Genomic DNA, 16,146 nt, shown 5'->3' with positions numbered 1-16,146 from the left:
CTGGACAAGGCTGGACCAACAAGTGGGAAATCGTCAATCGTGGGTCCACGAAGGTCCAAGGTGATTGCGATCACATCCGCTCACGTAACCAACCATCAGAAAAACAGATTAGATTCTCACAAACATAATAAGTCCCATACTATACAATAATATTTATACTACAACCCATACTGTCCAAAGTCATACGTGTAGTTCAAATTGCCAGTGTGGCTATTCCCAGCCGTCATTCCATAGTCACCCACCTGCCCCACCCCAGTTCCAGCCATGCTCTGTTCCCAGTTTGTCCCATCCAAGTTCCCAGCCCCGCCTCCCCCAGCCGCCCCAAGGCTCTGCTGCATCTCAGCCCCACCAAACTCCGCACTCGTGGCATACTGTCCGCTTTGTCCTCCCTGCTGCTGCTGCTGTTGCTGCTGTTGTTGTTGTTGTTGCTGCTGCTGCTGAGACGCTTGCTGGGGCGTAATCGTATACCCCCCGCCCTGGTTCATCCGCGGCCACCACTCGTACCCAGGATAGTACGACGTCGACGGCTCTACCCCAGGGATCTCCAGCCCCAGCATGTGCGCCATCAGCCGCGTGCTGACATCCTGTACACCATTTGCATTCAGATTGCTCTCGTTCACCAGCTCGCCCCCGCCGCTGGCCGTGTGGTCCGGCGTGCCAGACGCGGAAGGCCTGAACACCTCGCGCTGAAGATAATCCGATGGCTTCTCGTCCCCAAATGCATCCTGTGCCCCCCGCTTATTGCGGTCTGTGTACGCATACTGCGGCGGGGAGCGCATGGGTTGCGCAAGCGGGTGCGCCTGTGCGCGCAAATGCACCCCGTTAAGCAGCTCCCACGCACGCGCTGCACTCGGCCACACGACCTGTCATGTATTCAACAAAGAACCTTTGTTGTTGTACAAATATAGCATACCTCCATTTCCTTGAGAGCCGTCATGCAATTCTGCAGTGCAACACTCGCCTCAATATTATCCGGTCGAACAGTTACTGGAAATATAGCCGATTTAGCGCCCAAGCACAAAAAAATTCTTGGTATTCTCGGCAACTTACGCGTCAAAATGTGCATTATTCTAAACGATGAGTCAGATCCCGAACGGACGGATGCAAACATAACGCTTACGCTGCAGCTAGGAGATAGGACGTCAAGAATGGGGACGCCTTTTTCATAGTAAAGGTCTCCCTGTAACTCGTTACTAAAAACAACACATTAGCCTCCTATTCTCGGTGATAATCCATTATAGTACCGATCGAAATGATATGGCACGCGGCCGAATGCGAGAGATCAAACGCCCGCGTGCCCACAGACGAACGATGAAGCGCCTGTGGTTGCCTGTCCAGAAGAGAACCAAAAAGAAATAAGCCAAAATTTCTCCAATGAACAACACTCAAAGTCCGCACCCTTTCCAATTGGGTATGCTAAGAAAACCAGATGATTCAGTCGCGGGAAATACGGAACATTGACAGAACAATGCTCACAAAGCACGATGAAGTAACAGAACCGCCCCCCAATATCGCACGTGCAGATAACATATTTGCGGTGGCGGTGTCAATTTCTTACTTGAGCCGTCGTAATGTAGTTCGTCAGGTAGTGTGATATACCATTGGTCCAGCCGGCTCTCCAAGTCAGCCAGCATGGTGTGTCGTGTCGAGCTTGACCTAGAGCGCACCGGATATATTTGGGTCACGATGGCACCCAAAATTACGGCTTTTCGAAGAAAACAAAAAGAAAAATTAAATTTATGACAGGGTGAGAGAAAATAGATAAGTGAACCCACCTAATCGAGACGTAGCACAAAATGCGCTCATAACTCGGCCAGGGACCGGAGGGTAAGGAATGTTATCTCTGGTTAGACTAGGCTGCCATGGCTGGCGATCTTGTATCTATATCACGTCCAATGATTTCTGAGCATTGAGTAAAATTCGACAAAGGTACTAAAAACACTCACAGGATCGACACCAGGTAATGGAGTATCGAAGTCCTCATCTTTGATCATTGTGGGACGACCTACAAACACCTTCAATATCAGAAGATTGTTTTAATGAGAAAAATCGTACCCATATAGATAGATCCATATCTAATGGAGGGATATATTCAGCACCAGTTCAGGTAAATCTTGGATTGGCGCATGCTTACCTGTCTGTTAAAGTACATGCCCACCATATCTGACGTCGGGTTTGCGTTTCTTCGGGTGAAAACAGGTCATGCCCGTGCATTTTCCATCCCGCTGAATCACAATTCAAGCCAAGGTCAAAAGCCTACAGCCATACAAATCAGAAATCGATCATTCGAACGGATACAAGCACCACACACCATACGAATGCCCGAACCTGGCATAACCCGATCAACAGCATGCTAAACAAAACACCTGATAAAAGCCCACCGATAAATATCCATCCCTGTTCCATAGAGCCAATGCCAAATTCCCTGTATCCCAAGAGCAACAATGCCTGTACCGTCGATGGCCGGGATACATGGAACACGTTTGCTAAAAATAGAACATGAATGAAAATTTCAAATTAACTCCAGATTGAGGCCTTTTACTCAAGATTTTGCGGGCGTGGTCCAAATATTCGTACCCAGCGTCCCACATCTTGTTCCCTTCTCGTGAATCTGGCTGGTCGGCGACGTAGCGGGCGGCAACAGCAAACATTGAGAATAACAGTAGGCGGGTGACTTCTTGAGTCGGCTCTGGTCTCGGTGATGAGTATGTAGATCCTGAGCTAGTCCCGGGAGAATCTCTAAAGTCTTGACCCTCGCTGATCATGTTATCAATACAAAAATGACATCCGAAATTGATAATTACATACCTTTTTCTTGAATTATATTCAGCCAAAAATCTTGTTTTGTGAATAACCGGGAAGACTGGGTGTATATTGATAAAGTAGAGGTCAATTAGTTCATCCTGAATGTTTTGTGGGGGTAGATCAACGCGTGGATAGGGTAGTGCTTGTGTGTCGATGCCAAATTTAGAAGGGGGCCATACTCTGGCCATGGGTAGGCGCCTGAGATTCTCATCAGACCGAATCAAAGGGAGTCAACAAGAAACATACCATACACCACCCTCTATTCGATCATCTGTCCGCTCGTTTCGACCAAGAAGATGTAGCCCGCTGGCTTGCCCATGGAAACGGACCTACTGAGCTTCAGCCATTACGTGTCAAAACATCAAGCACAATATCTTACTTCTTGGTTCTCATCCAATGACAATTGGCCCATACCCTCAGATGTGTTCTTTAGTTCGTCAGTTTCATCTAGACGTCAAACACATTAGAAGAGATAACCAAAGGTGATAAAAATAAACATACCCGGGGCAGGATCAATCGTATACAACTGGTTCCAATTCGATGGAGACAGTCCGTTGTTATCGTTTAATCGCCTTCGACGTGATGAGGGAGCACCTTGATCATCAGGTAGTCGGGTGCTGGTGCTTGCGCTAGGACCAAATGCCAAACGTTTCGATAGGTTGTCTTGCCATTCTTTTGTGGGCACAACGGAAAGACCATGATCTTCGAAGTTTTAGTTAGTGAAGCCAGTCAGGAAAAAAGAGATCCATCTTACCTTGATTTGACGAAACAATCTCTCTTGAAACCCGCGACTGCCTCCGAGCCCTTGATGAATCTCCGTGAGCGCTTTCATTGCTCTTCAATATCGAGGCGAAAAAATCCTCTTTCGTTGCGTCTGCTCGTTGCGTCCGTCGGCCAGACGGTCCCTGTATATGATATCATCGTTTGAGCCCAAGAGACATGAGTTGAAATTCAAATACGCACGTAAGGTCCCGAATCTACTCTCCCAAGAATCTCTCTGGCCAAATCATCCTGCCGAAGATCAGAGACAATGCTCTGCACCCTCGGATCGGGGCACTGAAGAATAGAGCCTAAAAGTGCTTCTACCTGGTGCCAACGCTGCTCGATAGCATGGATATAACCTTTTGGTGGACCACGTTTATAGCTTGGGCCTGTTACGGTATCCAAGGTGAATATATTTCAGGAATGACGGCGAACTGCAATTGGCATACCCAAAAAAGTGCAAGCTAGATAGTGAGCGATGAATGAGACATGATTGAACTGTGAGGCACAAATATCCCGGACGACTTGCCTGTTCCCGTCAGCGCGCAGCTTTTACATGTCTTCATATCTCCTCCAGATCTCTCGCATTTGCTCTTCGTCTTGCGACACTGATCGCATGCTGTGATCAACGGCTCAGAGATGCTAATATTGAGAGACATAGGGAAAGAGGTACCTCTGCTGCTTCGCTTCCTGGAGGTTGTCTGTGATTCGTCTAGATGGTGATGCTCGTCGTCGGACTGGTCTGATTCGTGCCACTCCATAGTTGGGGAGTAGTATTGAAGAAGATTAATGGATGGAGGATGGAGTCAAGACGTACAATATTGGATGTATTTGGAATGACTGATCTTGGCCTGAGACGCGAAGGGGCGCACGTGAGCGCTTGTCATGGGTGATCGAACCGCAGAGCCGCCGGCAATCATTCACACACTGCCAGATGGTCCCAGGTCTCTTCAACCCAGTTTCTTGGTCAACCAGCTCATTCGGTAGCTTTCCTTCTCCCGTGAGCACATCTCTCAATCTCTTACACTCTCCGCTCAAACAAGTTGGCGCCTGACGCTGCGGAGCATGCCCGCTTCCCCTGATTTCCCGAGGTATCCCGATGGTATTCCGTTTAAATGTTGTATATGCAAGTATAACATCCCCGTCGTTTGTTCGCAACCTAATTTCTTCACGATCACACACTCCAGGGTGTGAGAAGTAGATTAGTCTTGGGCAAAGCATCTCGGAACTTACTCGTGTGCTGCGCTATTATCAGTTATCTCCTCCGTTCGTCATGAGATACAAGTCGCAAGCTCACGCCGCCTGCCAGTGTATTTTACTCTTCATTAGAAGGTCCAGAGTCGCCGTAATAGAAGCCTCGCTAATTGTGAAAAATGATATAGAAATACAACGATTGCCTTATTTCAGAGGGCTAAATGATAGTGGTGTCAAAATGAAAGCATCCATCGACTCTGCCAGTTGAGCAGTCTGAACAGAACCCCGTCAAGAAAATCTTCTCATAGATCAAAACAGTGCCGTCATACCTTTGAAACCGTCTCTGCCCAACCATCGATCTGCCATGCTTTCTCTCGGATATCCCTCCGCGTTTGCAAGTCCCTGAATCAAGACCAAGGATTTCAGTGGTCTAGTTTTCAGAAGTCCGGGTTGTGACTTACGGATATTGCCACATATGATGAACCTGATGTAAACGTCCCACTTGCGAAAACCATGCTCCAACAGGAGCGACGGACTTGCGCCGCGCTTCGATGCCTCTTCTCCTGTCAAAGCAGCCGTTTAAACCTGGGAATGTCTCTAAATTCATACGAATCTTACCATGTGTTCTCCCATTCAAGAAGTGTTCCGGGCTTCAACTGATAGGTCCTCAGCTCAAAAATCCCCCCCTCAGCATGTGGGGGAGCCGTTGGCAAGATCGCGAACTCTTGGTTTAGCTGCGTCGTGCGTGATGTTAGGAAAGGCAGCATGGCTCGATATGCTTCAAGGTGCTGTGTGTACGTATTAGTTTCATCGGACAACCTATTCCATATTATCAAACCTTACCTCCGTTGACCTGACAAGTTGTGTAGTCTTGTCATATCCTGCATAGTTCTCGTATTCCAAAATGTGGATAAAAGTGTCTTGATCTCCAACAAGTGTTTCCCAATTCCCTGATAGCTTGACACGAAGATTCGAATCTTCCTTCATTCCCTTGTAGTAACGTTCCCTACGCGCCGAACCAGCTTTTAGCATGCGCCACGCTTGGCAACGACAGTACTGTCAACCCAAAACTTACGCAGCCTTCTTATATTCTTCGACCTTTTCGGGTTTCACGCGATGTGCTGAAGAAAACGTTCAGGAATGCACACATCGAAATGTAAACACGACAGTGCTCTTACTTTGGAACTCATGGATATATTTCCCCCTTCCAACCAATCGTGAGTGCTGCTGGATATCGAGGTCTCCTGCCTGTTTAGCCTCCGGAGATCCATGTAGTAAGGACTGTGCATTGTTTCGTCGTCAGTATCACGACATTCATGCCGACCTGAGGGTCCCAAGCAACCAATGAAATGTTCATACTACCTGTACAGAGATGCTACGTTTCGCTGTGCCCAGGGTTCCAGGTGTGGCCACACGACGAACAGCTGTGACGAACATTGGATTAAGGATTACTTTCAAGAAAACGAATATAAGAATGAGTGAGAGCAAGCGGCGTAAAGCCAACATCACCGCACGCTGCCCTCGCGTATACCAGGAGAGTATGACGTAAGCGGAGACCCGCCTATGACCCAGGCCAATTGGAAATTCACCATATTGAAAATTGATCCACAAACGGGATAGGGGGAGGCTTCAAAAGCCTGCAAAGTTGTTTGGAATTTTGCTTGCGGTGTGCAAAGGAATGCTATCAAGGCTACGCCTCTATTACTTGGGATTAATAAGATGACCGACGATACTTTTGGTTCTTTTCCTCATGTCCCTCGAAAACAAAACATCTCTTAACCCCTTACCCCAGAATCCTAAATTAACTCATATCAAATAAATGGGTTCAGGTGGAACTCCAGGAGGTCAAGTGATTCTAATTCATTCGACAAATACTTCATGTATAACCCATTTCTGTTGTATATCATCCAACAAGCGCACTCTGTAAAATCGTTGTCCACCACCTTCACACACAATCTTACATGCCATTAACTGTGCTATAGCAGTATGTTCTGTCTTCAACATATCGAAGCACTCCAAGGCATTGGAAAAACCATCCTAAAGTTGATAACGCAGAAATACCATGCAATCAGCGACAACAGGGCAATTGGCGGTTACAGAGTTATTAAAACTCACCCAGATTTTTCCGTCCCGGGAGACTTCATAAATAGCCTCCCGAAGAATAGGTTCGGTTTCCCGACCAACTACTAAGACAAACGTGGATTGACTGGACGTGAAAGGTCGGAACATATCCAAGATAATCCAATCTCCCGCTTTGGCATCTACCAACACAGTCAGTTCGGATAATTAGGCAAAGACACTACTCCAGAGTAAAAGCCAAGCAACTTACTGTCAAAGCTACGGAAGACCGTATCATACCGGGAATCCACCATGTTCGACGGGGGAAATTCCAGATAATGAAACTTCCTTATTTCGCCTAGATGTTCTAACCTACGTTTCTCAAGTTCGAGTATATCTGAAACTCCCGACACAAGCGATTTGTCGAACTCTTGCGGGAACAGACGGATAGAAGTCTCGACCAAGCACAAGTCGCGTTGACACGGTGCGCGGGAGCTATCATCCTCTGTCTTTGACTGCGGTGGAAAGCGGACATAAGGCAGATCCAAAGCATGAACATCATTTTGTGTGATAGAGTTCAAAATACTTGCTGCCCTGATCTATGTTTCGTCTCGAATGTCAATGCAGATAAAAATGTCAGAAGCATGGATATTACAATATGCTGATTGTTCCTCTGTTCTCCTTCTGCACCAACCGTGAATGGCTGCCCACCTCCCAGAAGTGTCCCAGGATCAAACCATCGTTCAGGAACCGTATTGCTGAGTATAGTGAAGTAGTTATCCGACATTTTATGTACTTCGTCGGAAAGTTGCAGTTTTTCTAGTAAAGCTAAGAATTCGACAGCTAACGAGCGTTTGATGATAGTTCCATAACCCAACCATGCAAAGGTAGTATGAACAGAAGAATCAATGTTGATAGTCCTGAGTTGGCTGGAAAGCATGTCATGTGGTGGCTGTAGGTGAATAGAATTCAAAGATTTCTCTTGCATCCGCAAGGTCAACATTTTGATAACTGTAGGTAGAACAAAGTAATCGTCGTCCTATGCCACACTTAAGCGCAAAGATTCGGAAGGAGAAGATATAGCATACAATTTACCTGGATAAAACAAAACTCAGTACCAGCGTACGTGCAGGCTACATAACGCGCCTCAAAGTATAGATTTTCGGGAGAGTTTATTATGTTTAATGCCCATTGTGGACAGGAGCCGTTCATAAAGTTCTATAAATGCGTAAGTTAGCTTTCATCCTTGAACGAGGACAAAAACAAGACTACACACCTCATAGGATAAAGGGATAGGATTGTTGTTCCACACAATGATAGTTTGTACCGTATCATTCAGTAGATTTTTGCAGATGGTTGAAGTAATTAGTTTGACATTGTCAAATCGCGACCAATTCAAGATAACCACGGTCGTATTGAGAGTGTGCCCATATATGTGGTCAGCCACTCGAAATGTATCTTGAGAAAGGTCATTTGATGGTCCGACAATAATCGCGATGAAGGAGACAATGAAAATCGCGATAAAAGCTTGAAAATATGCCAACATTGCATACCCATTACTATGAAATGGCTGCTGAAGCCGAAGGAACTGGGTACCAACCAGAGGTGGCAAGCGTGAGAATGGCTTGCCCTTCTGAGCAAAGAGGACGAAAGGATATACAATTTGAAGTCAATAACAACAGTAGGTAACGGACGAGAGAAGCATAGCGAAGTTAATCCATCCTTCCTTTCAGCGTACGCGTGACTACTCTGTCTTTCGTTCTGCAGAAGGCGGAAATTAGTAACTGTAGATGAAATTGGGTGGACATACTGACATTACATGCACAACGCAACCCCAACCGGAGAATGCATCACGGTCGACGGCATTCATTAATGTCTGCGAGATCGTCTCGAACAAATCCTCAGGTTCCAAATCTGGCTCCCAGAGACCTTCAGCCACACCGTACAGCTTCGAACTCGCGGTTCCTGCAACGACAAAGTCCTTCGCAAAGTTTAGACATCCAATAAGATCAGTCGCCGCAATGAAGGGTTTCACGCCGCCTGATGGTGTCTTCGAAATACCGGCCATAACGGGCTCGACAAAATAGGGCCCAAAACGATGTTCATATAGGGTTGAAGATACCAGATGGGCAAAAGTTTCTGGTTCGATTTCGCGTTCTTCTTTAATTGTATACATATTGAGCCTGTAACGTAGACGTTCATGCCTATATTTTCAAATTTCTTTTAGTATGGGTATTTCAAGGCATGGTAATTGAAAGCGCCTTACACTGTTGCAACATCTGTTGCAAGACCGGGAAGACCAAGGAAGATTCGATCTGTCACAGGGAATATCTAAACAGTATGTTATTCTATAGTAAACCAGTTTTATATATTCATTTGCTTACCCTTTGAAAGTTTGACGAGATTCCGAGAGCTTGATTTCCCAATCGCAAATCTGAGGCGATGGCTACGCAGTCCTTTCCTACCATGGCTATCACGGAGCCACCGTTGTTATCCATGATCGACTATAGAAAGAGTCAACAACGGTTGAGGGTAGTAGCATTAGGATACTCACCATGTTGAAATATGCGTAAGGGAAATAATGGTCTGAAGAAAGTGAAAGTGGTAGAGAATTACGCGTCTTGCCCGCCAATGCTATTGAGGTGACGCGTCGTTTCTGTAACAGCCGTCACGCGACTGGCAGCACCGGACCGCTGTTCAGTTGCTGGTTCAGACTAACCGAAGTTCGACCAAGTGTGTTTTGGGAGTCATCTCACCGACCATCACCGTATATCCGTTATCATAGGAGTTTATGGCGTCCAGTTTCTTATAAATCCATGAAATCATATCTCTTGCTGAACAATGACTTTTCCTGCGACCAAAATCACTCCGAATTTATGGACAAAGCTTCCTCTTTCGATGGCCAGAGGCATCGCAACTCAAGTTGAGTTGCCATCAACTTCGTTGAACTTGCAGCGTCGTGCTCAGGTGCGGTAAACCATTTTGACTGCGAGGATCAAATTTTGCTCACATTCATCCGGTGGCCCAGGCCAGAATCCGCGAGATCGACTTTGCTTCACCTGTAAACAAGCACTTGATAGACACATTCAATCGCCAGCATAACTATCTGAGAATATCTCTGACAGAGAGGTGCAACCTACGATGTTTGTCACTCCTACTACTTCTATGCTTTTAAAGGTTACCGACCTTTTTCAGGCTTTTATTGCATGCCAAGCGAAGGCATAGAACTCTCTCCTGATGGCAAACTGTTGACCAACGCAGAAATCATACGTCTGGCTACACTTTTTGTCAAAAGTGGTGTTACTAAGATCAGGCTTACCGGCGGAGAGCCAACCATTCGTAAAGGGATAGCAGAGATTATCGGTGCGTGTATCTGGTATTCGGCAAACCGCTGTAAATTGAACAATAATGCAGGTGACTTGAATTCATTGCGAAAATATGGCTTGAAATCCATTGGAATGACTTCAAATGGCCTTGCTCTCCATCGTCACCTGCCCCAGTTAGTTGAAAATGGCCTGAGTCATCTTAACCTGAGGTTTGCTTTTTGATTCATACTCTATGGGCACAGGAACTTACCCCGATGGACTGTAGTCTCGATACTTTAGATCCATTCAAATTTGAGCTCATCACTCGGCGAAGAGGTCATGATGCGGTTCTAAAAGCTCTCAAAGTAGCTCTTGAATCCCCTCTCGCATCTGTGAAGATTAATGTCGTGGTCATCAAAGATTTGAACGACTCAGAGGTCCTTGACTTCGTAGAAATGACAAAAACTGAGAATATCTCAGTGCGGTTCATCGAATTTATGCCGTTTACAGGTTCGCCTTTCTTGATCCTTCGGAAACTGAGATGTTCAAGCTGTTTCCAGGCAATAAATGGGACAAAAAGAAGATGGTCCCTTCGTCTGAATTGTTGGAACGTATACGGGCTAAGCACCCGAATGTGGAACGCGCACCAGACGAACTCAACGACACGGCAAGGTCATGGTCGATACCAGGCCACAAAGGGCATTTTGGGTTTATTTCAAGCATGTCAGATCATTTTTGCAGTTCCTGCAATCGTCTGCGTCTAACTGCGGATGGCCAAATAAAAGTACGTTCTTTTGTTTTGTGTCGAAGTTTTGTACTCATAAATGTAGGTTTGCCTATTCGACGCGACAGAAGTCTCCCTCCGCGATAAACTTCGCACGGGAGCGTCCGATCAAGAGCTTCTGGAAACTATCGGACGCTCAGTGTCTGGGAAGAAAGAAAAACACGCAGGCATGGAAGACATTGATGTCATCACAAATCGTCCGATGATACTTATTGGTGGTTGAGTGTTCTTCTTTCATGAACAATGTGTGTATTGCCTTACATATTTCCACTATGTGCACACTCTTATTCACTTTCTATCACCAGGCCGCCTCAAGAAATCAATGTACCCAACATTACATTTAGTTCATTCACCTTCAGGTTCAGTGCACAGACACCAGAAGTCAGGTTTACGTGTTTATAGCACCTCATCATCACCATCGCCATCACTAACCCACATCGACGAACGTGGTCGTGCATCTATGGTTGATGTTGGCGAGAAACAGCCCACGAAGCGCACTGCGACAGCTTCTGGTCGAATATACATAACGAAACTGGCATATGAATTAGTCACAGCCTCCTACCCAACGGAAGATTCTTCGTCCTCATCCGCAGAATCTAGAGCCGTCGCCAAAGCGAGGCACAAGGGTGACGTGCTAACGGTTGCCCAGCTGGCTGCGATTATGGGGGCAAAACAAACTTCATCTTTGATACCGCTTTGCCATCCTCTCGCACTTTCAAAAATTGGCGTTGTTCTACAGCCAGAGACTACAACAAGAAAATCAGGAAGTGGCGAAGATGTAACGTATAGCATTCTATGTACTGCGACCGTTGCATGCGAGGGCAAGACTGGAGTCGAAATGGAGGCATTGACATCTGTGTCTGTAGGCCTGTTGACAGTCTGGGACATGCTGAAAGCTGTGGCTGGGCAGGAAATGATTATCGGTGAAATTATGGTCACTCACAAAGCTGGCGGACGAAGTGGTGATTTCAGCAGGCCAGAGATTGATACAATGCTATGCGATACTTGACACCATCTAAAAGTTTGTGTTACTACCATCTACTACCATCCGTCTAAACGTATCCGTGAAACAAGACCCGATGATGTTTGGAAACGCAACTGTGGGGCCCTAGGCGAATTGTGATACCGTACTATTTTTGAGTTGTTCCCGACTAATCAGAATTATATTAGTTCTAATATCAGTATCTCTGATTCTGGATAGCGCAAGGGTGACTCTGGTATTGAAAGTAAATCTAAGCTCTCTAAGCTTATTTAAACCCGTAAGTGAAACATTCATCGTTACGATGGTTTCGAGATTTGAACACACAATGCATGCTGACAATGTGCATGCATACGGACTAAGGACCGAGTGTTGTGTTGGGTACCGGACGCATAATATGTATCGCCGAGGGTATTGATGCGTATTTGCTGCCACCCCCTACCCGCTGCACAGTTGGCTGTCTTGATTATTGATATGAGGATTAATTAGAACGACCCAGTCGATGGATTGAACGCGGACGGTGAAGTCTACCGAAACTGACCTGGACATCGATCCGTAGAATTCAGAGTTTACTTGTGGCCAACATTGGCTGCCTGTAAGTACCCATTGAAACGTAGTGAGGATCCCCGATCGACAAATAAGCCTTCACATTTTGCCGCTTCCATGGCAATATGTTTAAGTTCCAGTTCCTCGGGGCATGCGCTTAGCTGCTTTTTAATATGAAGATGGCACTTTAAATTGGCGAAAAAATCTTGGAAGAACGTGCAAATCGCCTGAGCACTATAGTACAATCACCGACGAGGCAAAAAAAAAAAACAATACTGAATTCAGAGTACTTCGATGCAAAAATTGGCTTTTATTGATGCGGTAATATTTATTGTGGCTTGACAAAAGCTGCGATTCCCTGCTGAATGGGACCAGGATCCTCGAGCCTCGCCTCTTCCTTTCCCTAAAAACACAGAACCAGGTTAGCGGTTCACAGAATCACAAGGTACCTCAGGCACTGCCCGAAAGTAGGGCACGCCGGCAACAACATTCTACAGAGAAAAGAAAGATTGGACGCACGTCTTTCAAGCGCACGATTGTCGGTACGCTCGTGATCTTCCATGGTTCTTGGCGGTACACATTAGACGCCGTTTTCCATCTAAGGAGGAAACAGACAGAACAAAGGAAAAAATAGAGAAAACATGAGAAAATGATGGTTGCAATGGTTTTCGCTCGAGTAAAGGTCCCCTGGCGATTCGAGGAGTTGCAAAGATGAGTAACTCACTGTCCTCTATCGCCGACGTAGACAATTAGAGCTGCTGGGCCGCCTTCGGAAAACGTGTTCTGTACAAGCTGGTCAATTTCTCGACAATCCTGATCAACAGAAATCAGATCCCGAATCAGCTCAAACGACAGTCTAGGACACACTGGACACCACATCTGTCCATCTACAATGGAAGAGTAAAAGATCACAAACTTCTCCGGTACAGATAGGAGAGAGAGAGGGTCAATCGATCCATCTGCGATGTATAGAGGCATGATCAAGGGTGTTGAATGGCAAAGAGTATCGATCTGAAGAGCATTCAACTGATGCTGCTAATGACGTCATCTTTCTTTCGAATGAGTAAATCTTTCCATCATTTATATAGCGCTTTTCAATGCATTTCATTGCAACGCTAACCTAGTAGACCTGGACCAGAGAAAGCGAAAGACAGTAGTAGAGGGTAAGAAGAAAAAGGGATAAATACGTCGAAAGAAGAACCGTTTGGGGCAAGTGAACACCTGTCAACAAAGAAAAAATAACTACGCATTGAAAAACGTATTAAGCACCAAATATTGATAGCAGCTCGAAAGAAATCGAAGGTATATATAATAGTCCGTTGTGAGCAAGCTTTATGTTAATGCGGGGTGAGGGTCCGTGGTTTGTGTATCAGTACGGCCAGAACGGAAAAAACTCTACGATGAGTGACGTTATGACATGACGGCAGTGTAAGCTGCGGAAACAGAGACCTGTTAAGGAGAATCTTTTTGACTTAAAGCTTTAGTATGATCCTCCATAGCCGCCAGACGACGAGCCACTTGAGCCATATGATCCTCCATAGCCGCCAGACGACGAGCCGCTTGAGCCATATGATCCCGAGGACCCACCGTAGCTGGCAGCAGTGGTGGTCGCGGCAGGGGGGCTGGCGTAGGTGTTCCATTGGTTGCTGTTTCCTGTCGTCAACCAGTATTGCGACTTGCACTGCAAAGTATCACAAGATTTTAATCGGCTGGGTGTTCAGAAATCCCTAAGAAGAAAGAAAACCTACCTTGCCAAGGCACTCTGAAAGACCAGTTTCCAATACCTTCTTGATCTCAGTTGTAGTCGCAGTGGCGGTAGCGGTGGCTGTCGATACCCAGGTAGTTGTGTAAGTTCTATCCATAACCTGAGTAGATGTGATGGTGTTCACAACTGTTTGGGTCTAAATGGGTGATTATATTATCAGTTCTTCATCGTGACATTTCTGATGAGGCTGAAACGTACGTTGTCAATGGTCTTGGTCTCCTTCCACACTGATGTGACGGTGGTGGGCTGTACGTAGGTACTGACTTGAGTGACCGTTACACTGTCAGTCATGGTCTCTGTCAAGGTGGCAGTTTGTATAGAGGTGACGGCCGAAGTAACGGTGTCGGTCATAGTTTTCTCGATTGTCTTCGTCTATATTTCACCGTGAAATTAAGTGGAAGTTCCATAGAGATTTTACCATTACTCACGTTATCGATGACCTGTGTCGAGACCCAAACCTTGGTGTACGTAGTGGGCTGGATGATCGTGCTAAGTTGAGTGCGGGTGACAAAGTCGGTCATTGTCTCCTTGACGGTCTCCGTAGCAGTGTCGGTCTGGGTCGCAGTCTGAGTGTAAATGTTGGTCTGTGTCATAGTCTCTGTTGCAGTCATGGTGTGCTCAATGACGTGGGTCTTATCGACGATCTCAGTCGAAATCCAGACTCGGGTAGTTGGCACAACTTCCACAGAGGTAACGACTTGGGTTTGAGTAACACTTTGGACGTCGGTCATGGTCTGGAAAACAGTCTCGTGCATCGTAACGGTGGTAGGCACAAGTTGGGTAGAGAGCTCAGTCTTCGTGGCAGTTTCTGTGCAGGTCGTCGTCGATACAGACGTAGAGGTCACAGTGACCGTCTGGACGCTGTTGTAGTTATATCCACCGTTGTAGCCATAACCGTAGCCTCCACAGTTGCTGAAAAGAAGAAGCAAGTAAGCAAAAAAGTGATGCATAAACACCGCAAAATCTCACTTGTTCTCAATGTTAATAATTGTGGTAGCATAGCACGATTCGACATCCGTGTACTGAAAAGAAAAAGTCTCGGCATTTAAATTGAACCCTCAAAATTGGTAAGGACGTACCCAAGACAGCCTTTTGCAGGACCCATCCGACTGCTTCGAGTATCCGTAACCACACTGGAGAGTTTTGTATCCACCGTTCTGGTAGGAAGAATAGGGCATGTACTGGTAGAAATCAATCGAACTCTGGGGAGCCTGCGTCTGAATGGACGGCTCTGCTCCTCCATACCCTCCGCCATACCCTCCAGCAGGGGTGGGTGTTGGTGTGATGATGGAATCCGAGGCTCCTGCGGAAGAGCTGGACGCAGCGACCGAAGCGGTAGCCGAGGGGTCGACAGAGACCATGGAAATCCCCACCACGCTGATTTGAGCCACAGCGGCGCTCACAAGAGAAAGACCAAAGGCAATCGATTTCATGATGACTTAAAAGAAAGTGGGCTGCAAAGATGCAAAAAAAGAATACGATGTTGTAGCGATTATAGAGCGATCTACGCTGGCGTTGACACTGTCTTGCAGGTGCGGTGTACGAAACGGTGCTACGAGCAACTAGGGAAGGGATAAATAAGGACCGCAAGAGAGCCAGTATAACAGAAAAAGACGTACCGCGTTCAAAAAAAAGAACGAAAGAAAAAGAAAGGGGGAAGAGAAACGAAGAGAAGGAGGGTGGAAAGAGATGGAATAAGCCAAGGAGGTATTTGAATGGGATCACTCTCTGGCTGTCACCACTCTCACACTCCCAACATCGCAACCATTGGCATGCTCATCACGCTCCTCATCAACAAGGACGGTCCATCCGGAGGAAATCCAAGGAGATCTCGGTCGTGATTGATTGTACATACCGAATCCCTGCCATATATCAATCACACTCCGATTGGTACAAACAAATCCTGAATATTGAATCCTACTAATAATATATACGCGTACTAAAGATT

The 16,146-nt window shown here is 46.3% G+C and overlaps 6 protein-coding genes across 6 annotated transcripts; 1 reads left to right on the top strand and 5 right to left on the bottom strand.

Annotated features, from left to right (window-relative positions):
- Window positions 1–158: 158 nt before the first annotated feature.
- JR316_0000318 (Nitrogen assimilation transcription factor nirA) lies at window positions 159–4,328 on the bottom strand (the record flags this gene model as incomplete). The annotated part of the gene is made up of 21 exons (XM_047886133.1): window positions 159–863; window positions 914–987; window positions 1,051–1,070; window positions 1,121–1,193; window positions 1,245–1,330; window positions 1,399–1,416; window positions 1,477–1,705; window positions 1,776–1,881; window positions 1,947–2,005; window positions 2,056–2,075; window positions 2,135–2,256; window positions 2,312–2,328; window positions 2,382–2,486; window positions 2,543–2,757; window positions 2,809–3,003; window positions 3,052–3,134; window positions 3,185–3,252; window positions 3,307–3,507; window positions 3,560–3,710; window positions 3,769–3,956; window positions 4,124–4,328. 21 exons carry the CDS (start codon window positions 4,326–4,328, stop codon window positions 159–161), a joined length of 2,940 nt encoding a protein of 979 aa, XP_047753879.1.
- A 637-nt stretch (window positions 4,329–4,965) lies between these two features.
- Window positions 4,966–5,793, bottom strand: JR316_0000317 (Protein NipSnap-like protein 2; the record flags this gene model as incomplete). The annotated part of the gene is made up of 5 exons (XM_047886132.1): window positions 4,966–5,034; window positions 5,091–5,163; window positions 5,223–5,324; window positions 5,380–5,549; window positions 5,605–5,793. The coding sequence occupies 5 exons, from the start codon at window positions 5,791–5,793 to the stop codon at window positions 4,966–4,968; spliced, it is 603 nt and encodes a 200-aa protein (XP_047753878.1).
- An 828-nt stretch (window positions 5,794–6,621) lies between these two features.
- On the bottom strand, window positions 6,622–9,376 carry JR316_0000316 (Proteasome subunit beta type-3; the record flags this gene model as incomplete). Its single annotated transcript, XM_047886131.1, has 11 exons — window positions 6,622–6,798; window positions 6,877–7,022; window positions 7,091–7,418; window positions 7,475–7,858; window positions 7,915–8,037; window positions 8,096–8,277; window positions 8,558–8,580; window positions 8,634–9,023; window positions 9,086–9,150; window positions 9,204–9,323; window positions 9,374–9,376. 11 exons carry the CDS (start codon window positions 9,374–9,376, stop codon window positions 6,622–6,624), a joined length of 1,941 nt encoding a protein of 646 aa, XP_047753877.1.
- A 284-nt stretch (window positions 9,377–9,660) lies between these two features.
- JR316_0000315 (Molybdenum cofactor biosynthesis protein 1) lies at window positions 9,661–11,917 on the top strand (the record flags this gene model as incomplete). The annotated part of the gene is made up of 8 exons (XM_047886130.1): window positions 9,661–9,786; window positions 9,848–9,962; window positions 10,015–10,182; window positions 10,234–10,354; window positions 10,411–10,634; window positions 10,685–10,908; window positions 10,955–11,126; window positions 11,214–11,917. The coding sequence occupies 8 exons, from the start codon at window positions 9,661–9,663 to the stop codon at window positions 11,915–11,917; spliced, it is 1,854 nt and encodes a 617-aa protein (XP_047753876.1).
- Window positions 11,918–12,761: 844 nt separating this feature from the next.
- JR316_0000314 (Thioredoxin-like protein Clot) lies at window positions 12,762–13,411 on the bottom strand (the record flags this gene model as incomplete). Its single annotated transcript, XM_047886129.1, has 3 exons — window positions 12,762–12,836; window positions 12,953–13,031; window positions 13,158–13,411. The coding sequence occupies 3 exons, from the start codon at window positions 13,409–13,411 to the stop codon at window positions 12,762–12,764; spliced, it is 408 nt and encodes a 135-aa protein (XP_047753875.1).
- A 502-nt stretch (window positions 13,412–13,913) lies between these two features.
- Window positions 13,914–15,631, bottom strand: JR316_0000313 (uncharacterized protein; the record flags this gene model as incomplete). The annotated part of the gene is made up of 6 exons (XM_047886128.1): window positions 13,914–14,114; window positions 14,182–14,334; window positions 14,397–14,570; window positions 14,627–15,110; window positions 15,168–15,220; window positions 15,278–15,631. 6 exons carry the CDS (start codon window positions 15,629–15,631, stop codon window positions 13,914–13,916), a joined length of 1,419 nt encoding a protein of 472 aa, XP_047753874.1.
- Between the last annotated feature and the right edge of the window lie 515 nt (window positions 15,632–16,146).

Source organism: Psilocybe cubensis, chromosome 1 (assembly GCF_017499595.1).
Source record: "Psilocybe cubensis strain MGC-MH-2018 chromosome 1, whole genome shotgun sequence".
Classification (NCBI taxonomy): Eukaryota; Fungi; Basidiomycota; class Agaricomycetes; order Agaricales; family Agrocybaceae; genus Psilocybe; species Psilocybe cubensis.
Note: the sequence above shows the minus strand (reverse complement) of the source record. Positions and strands in the feature narration are given on the sequence as shown.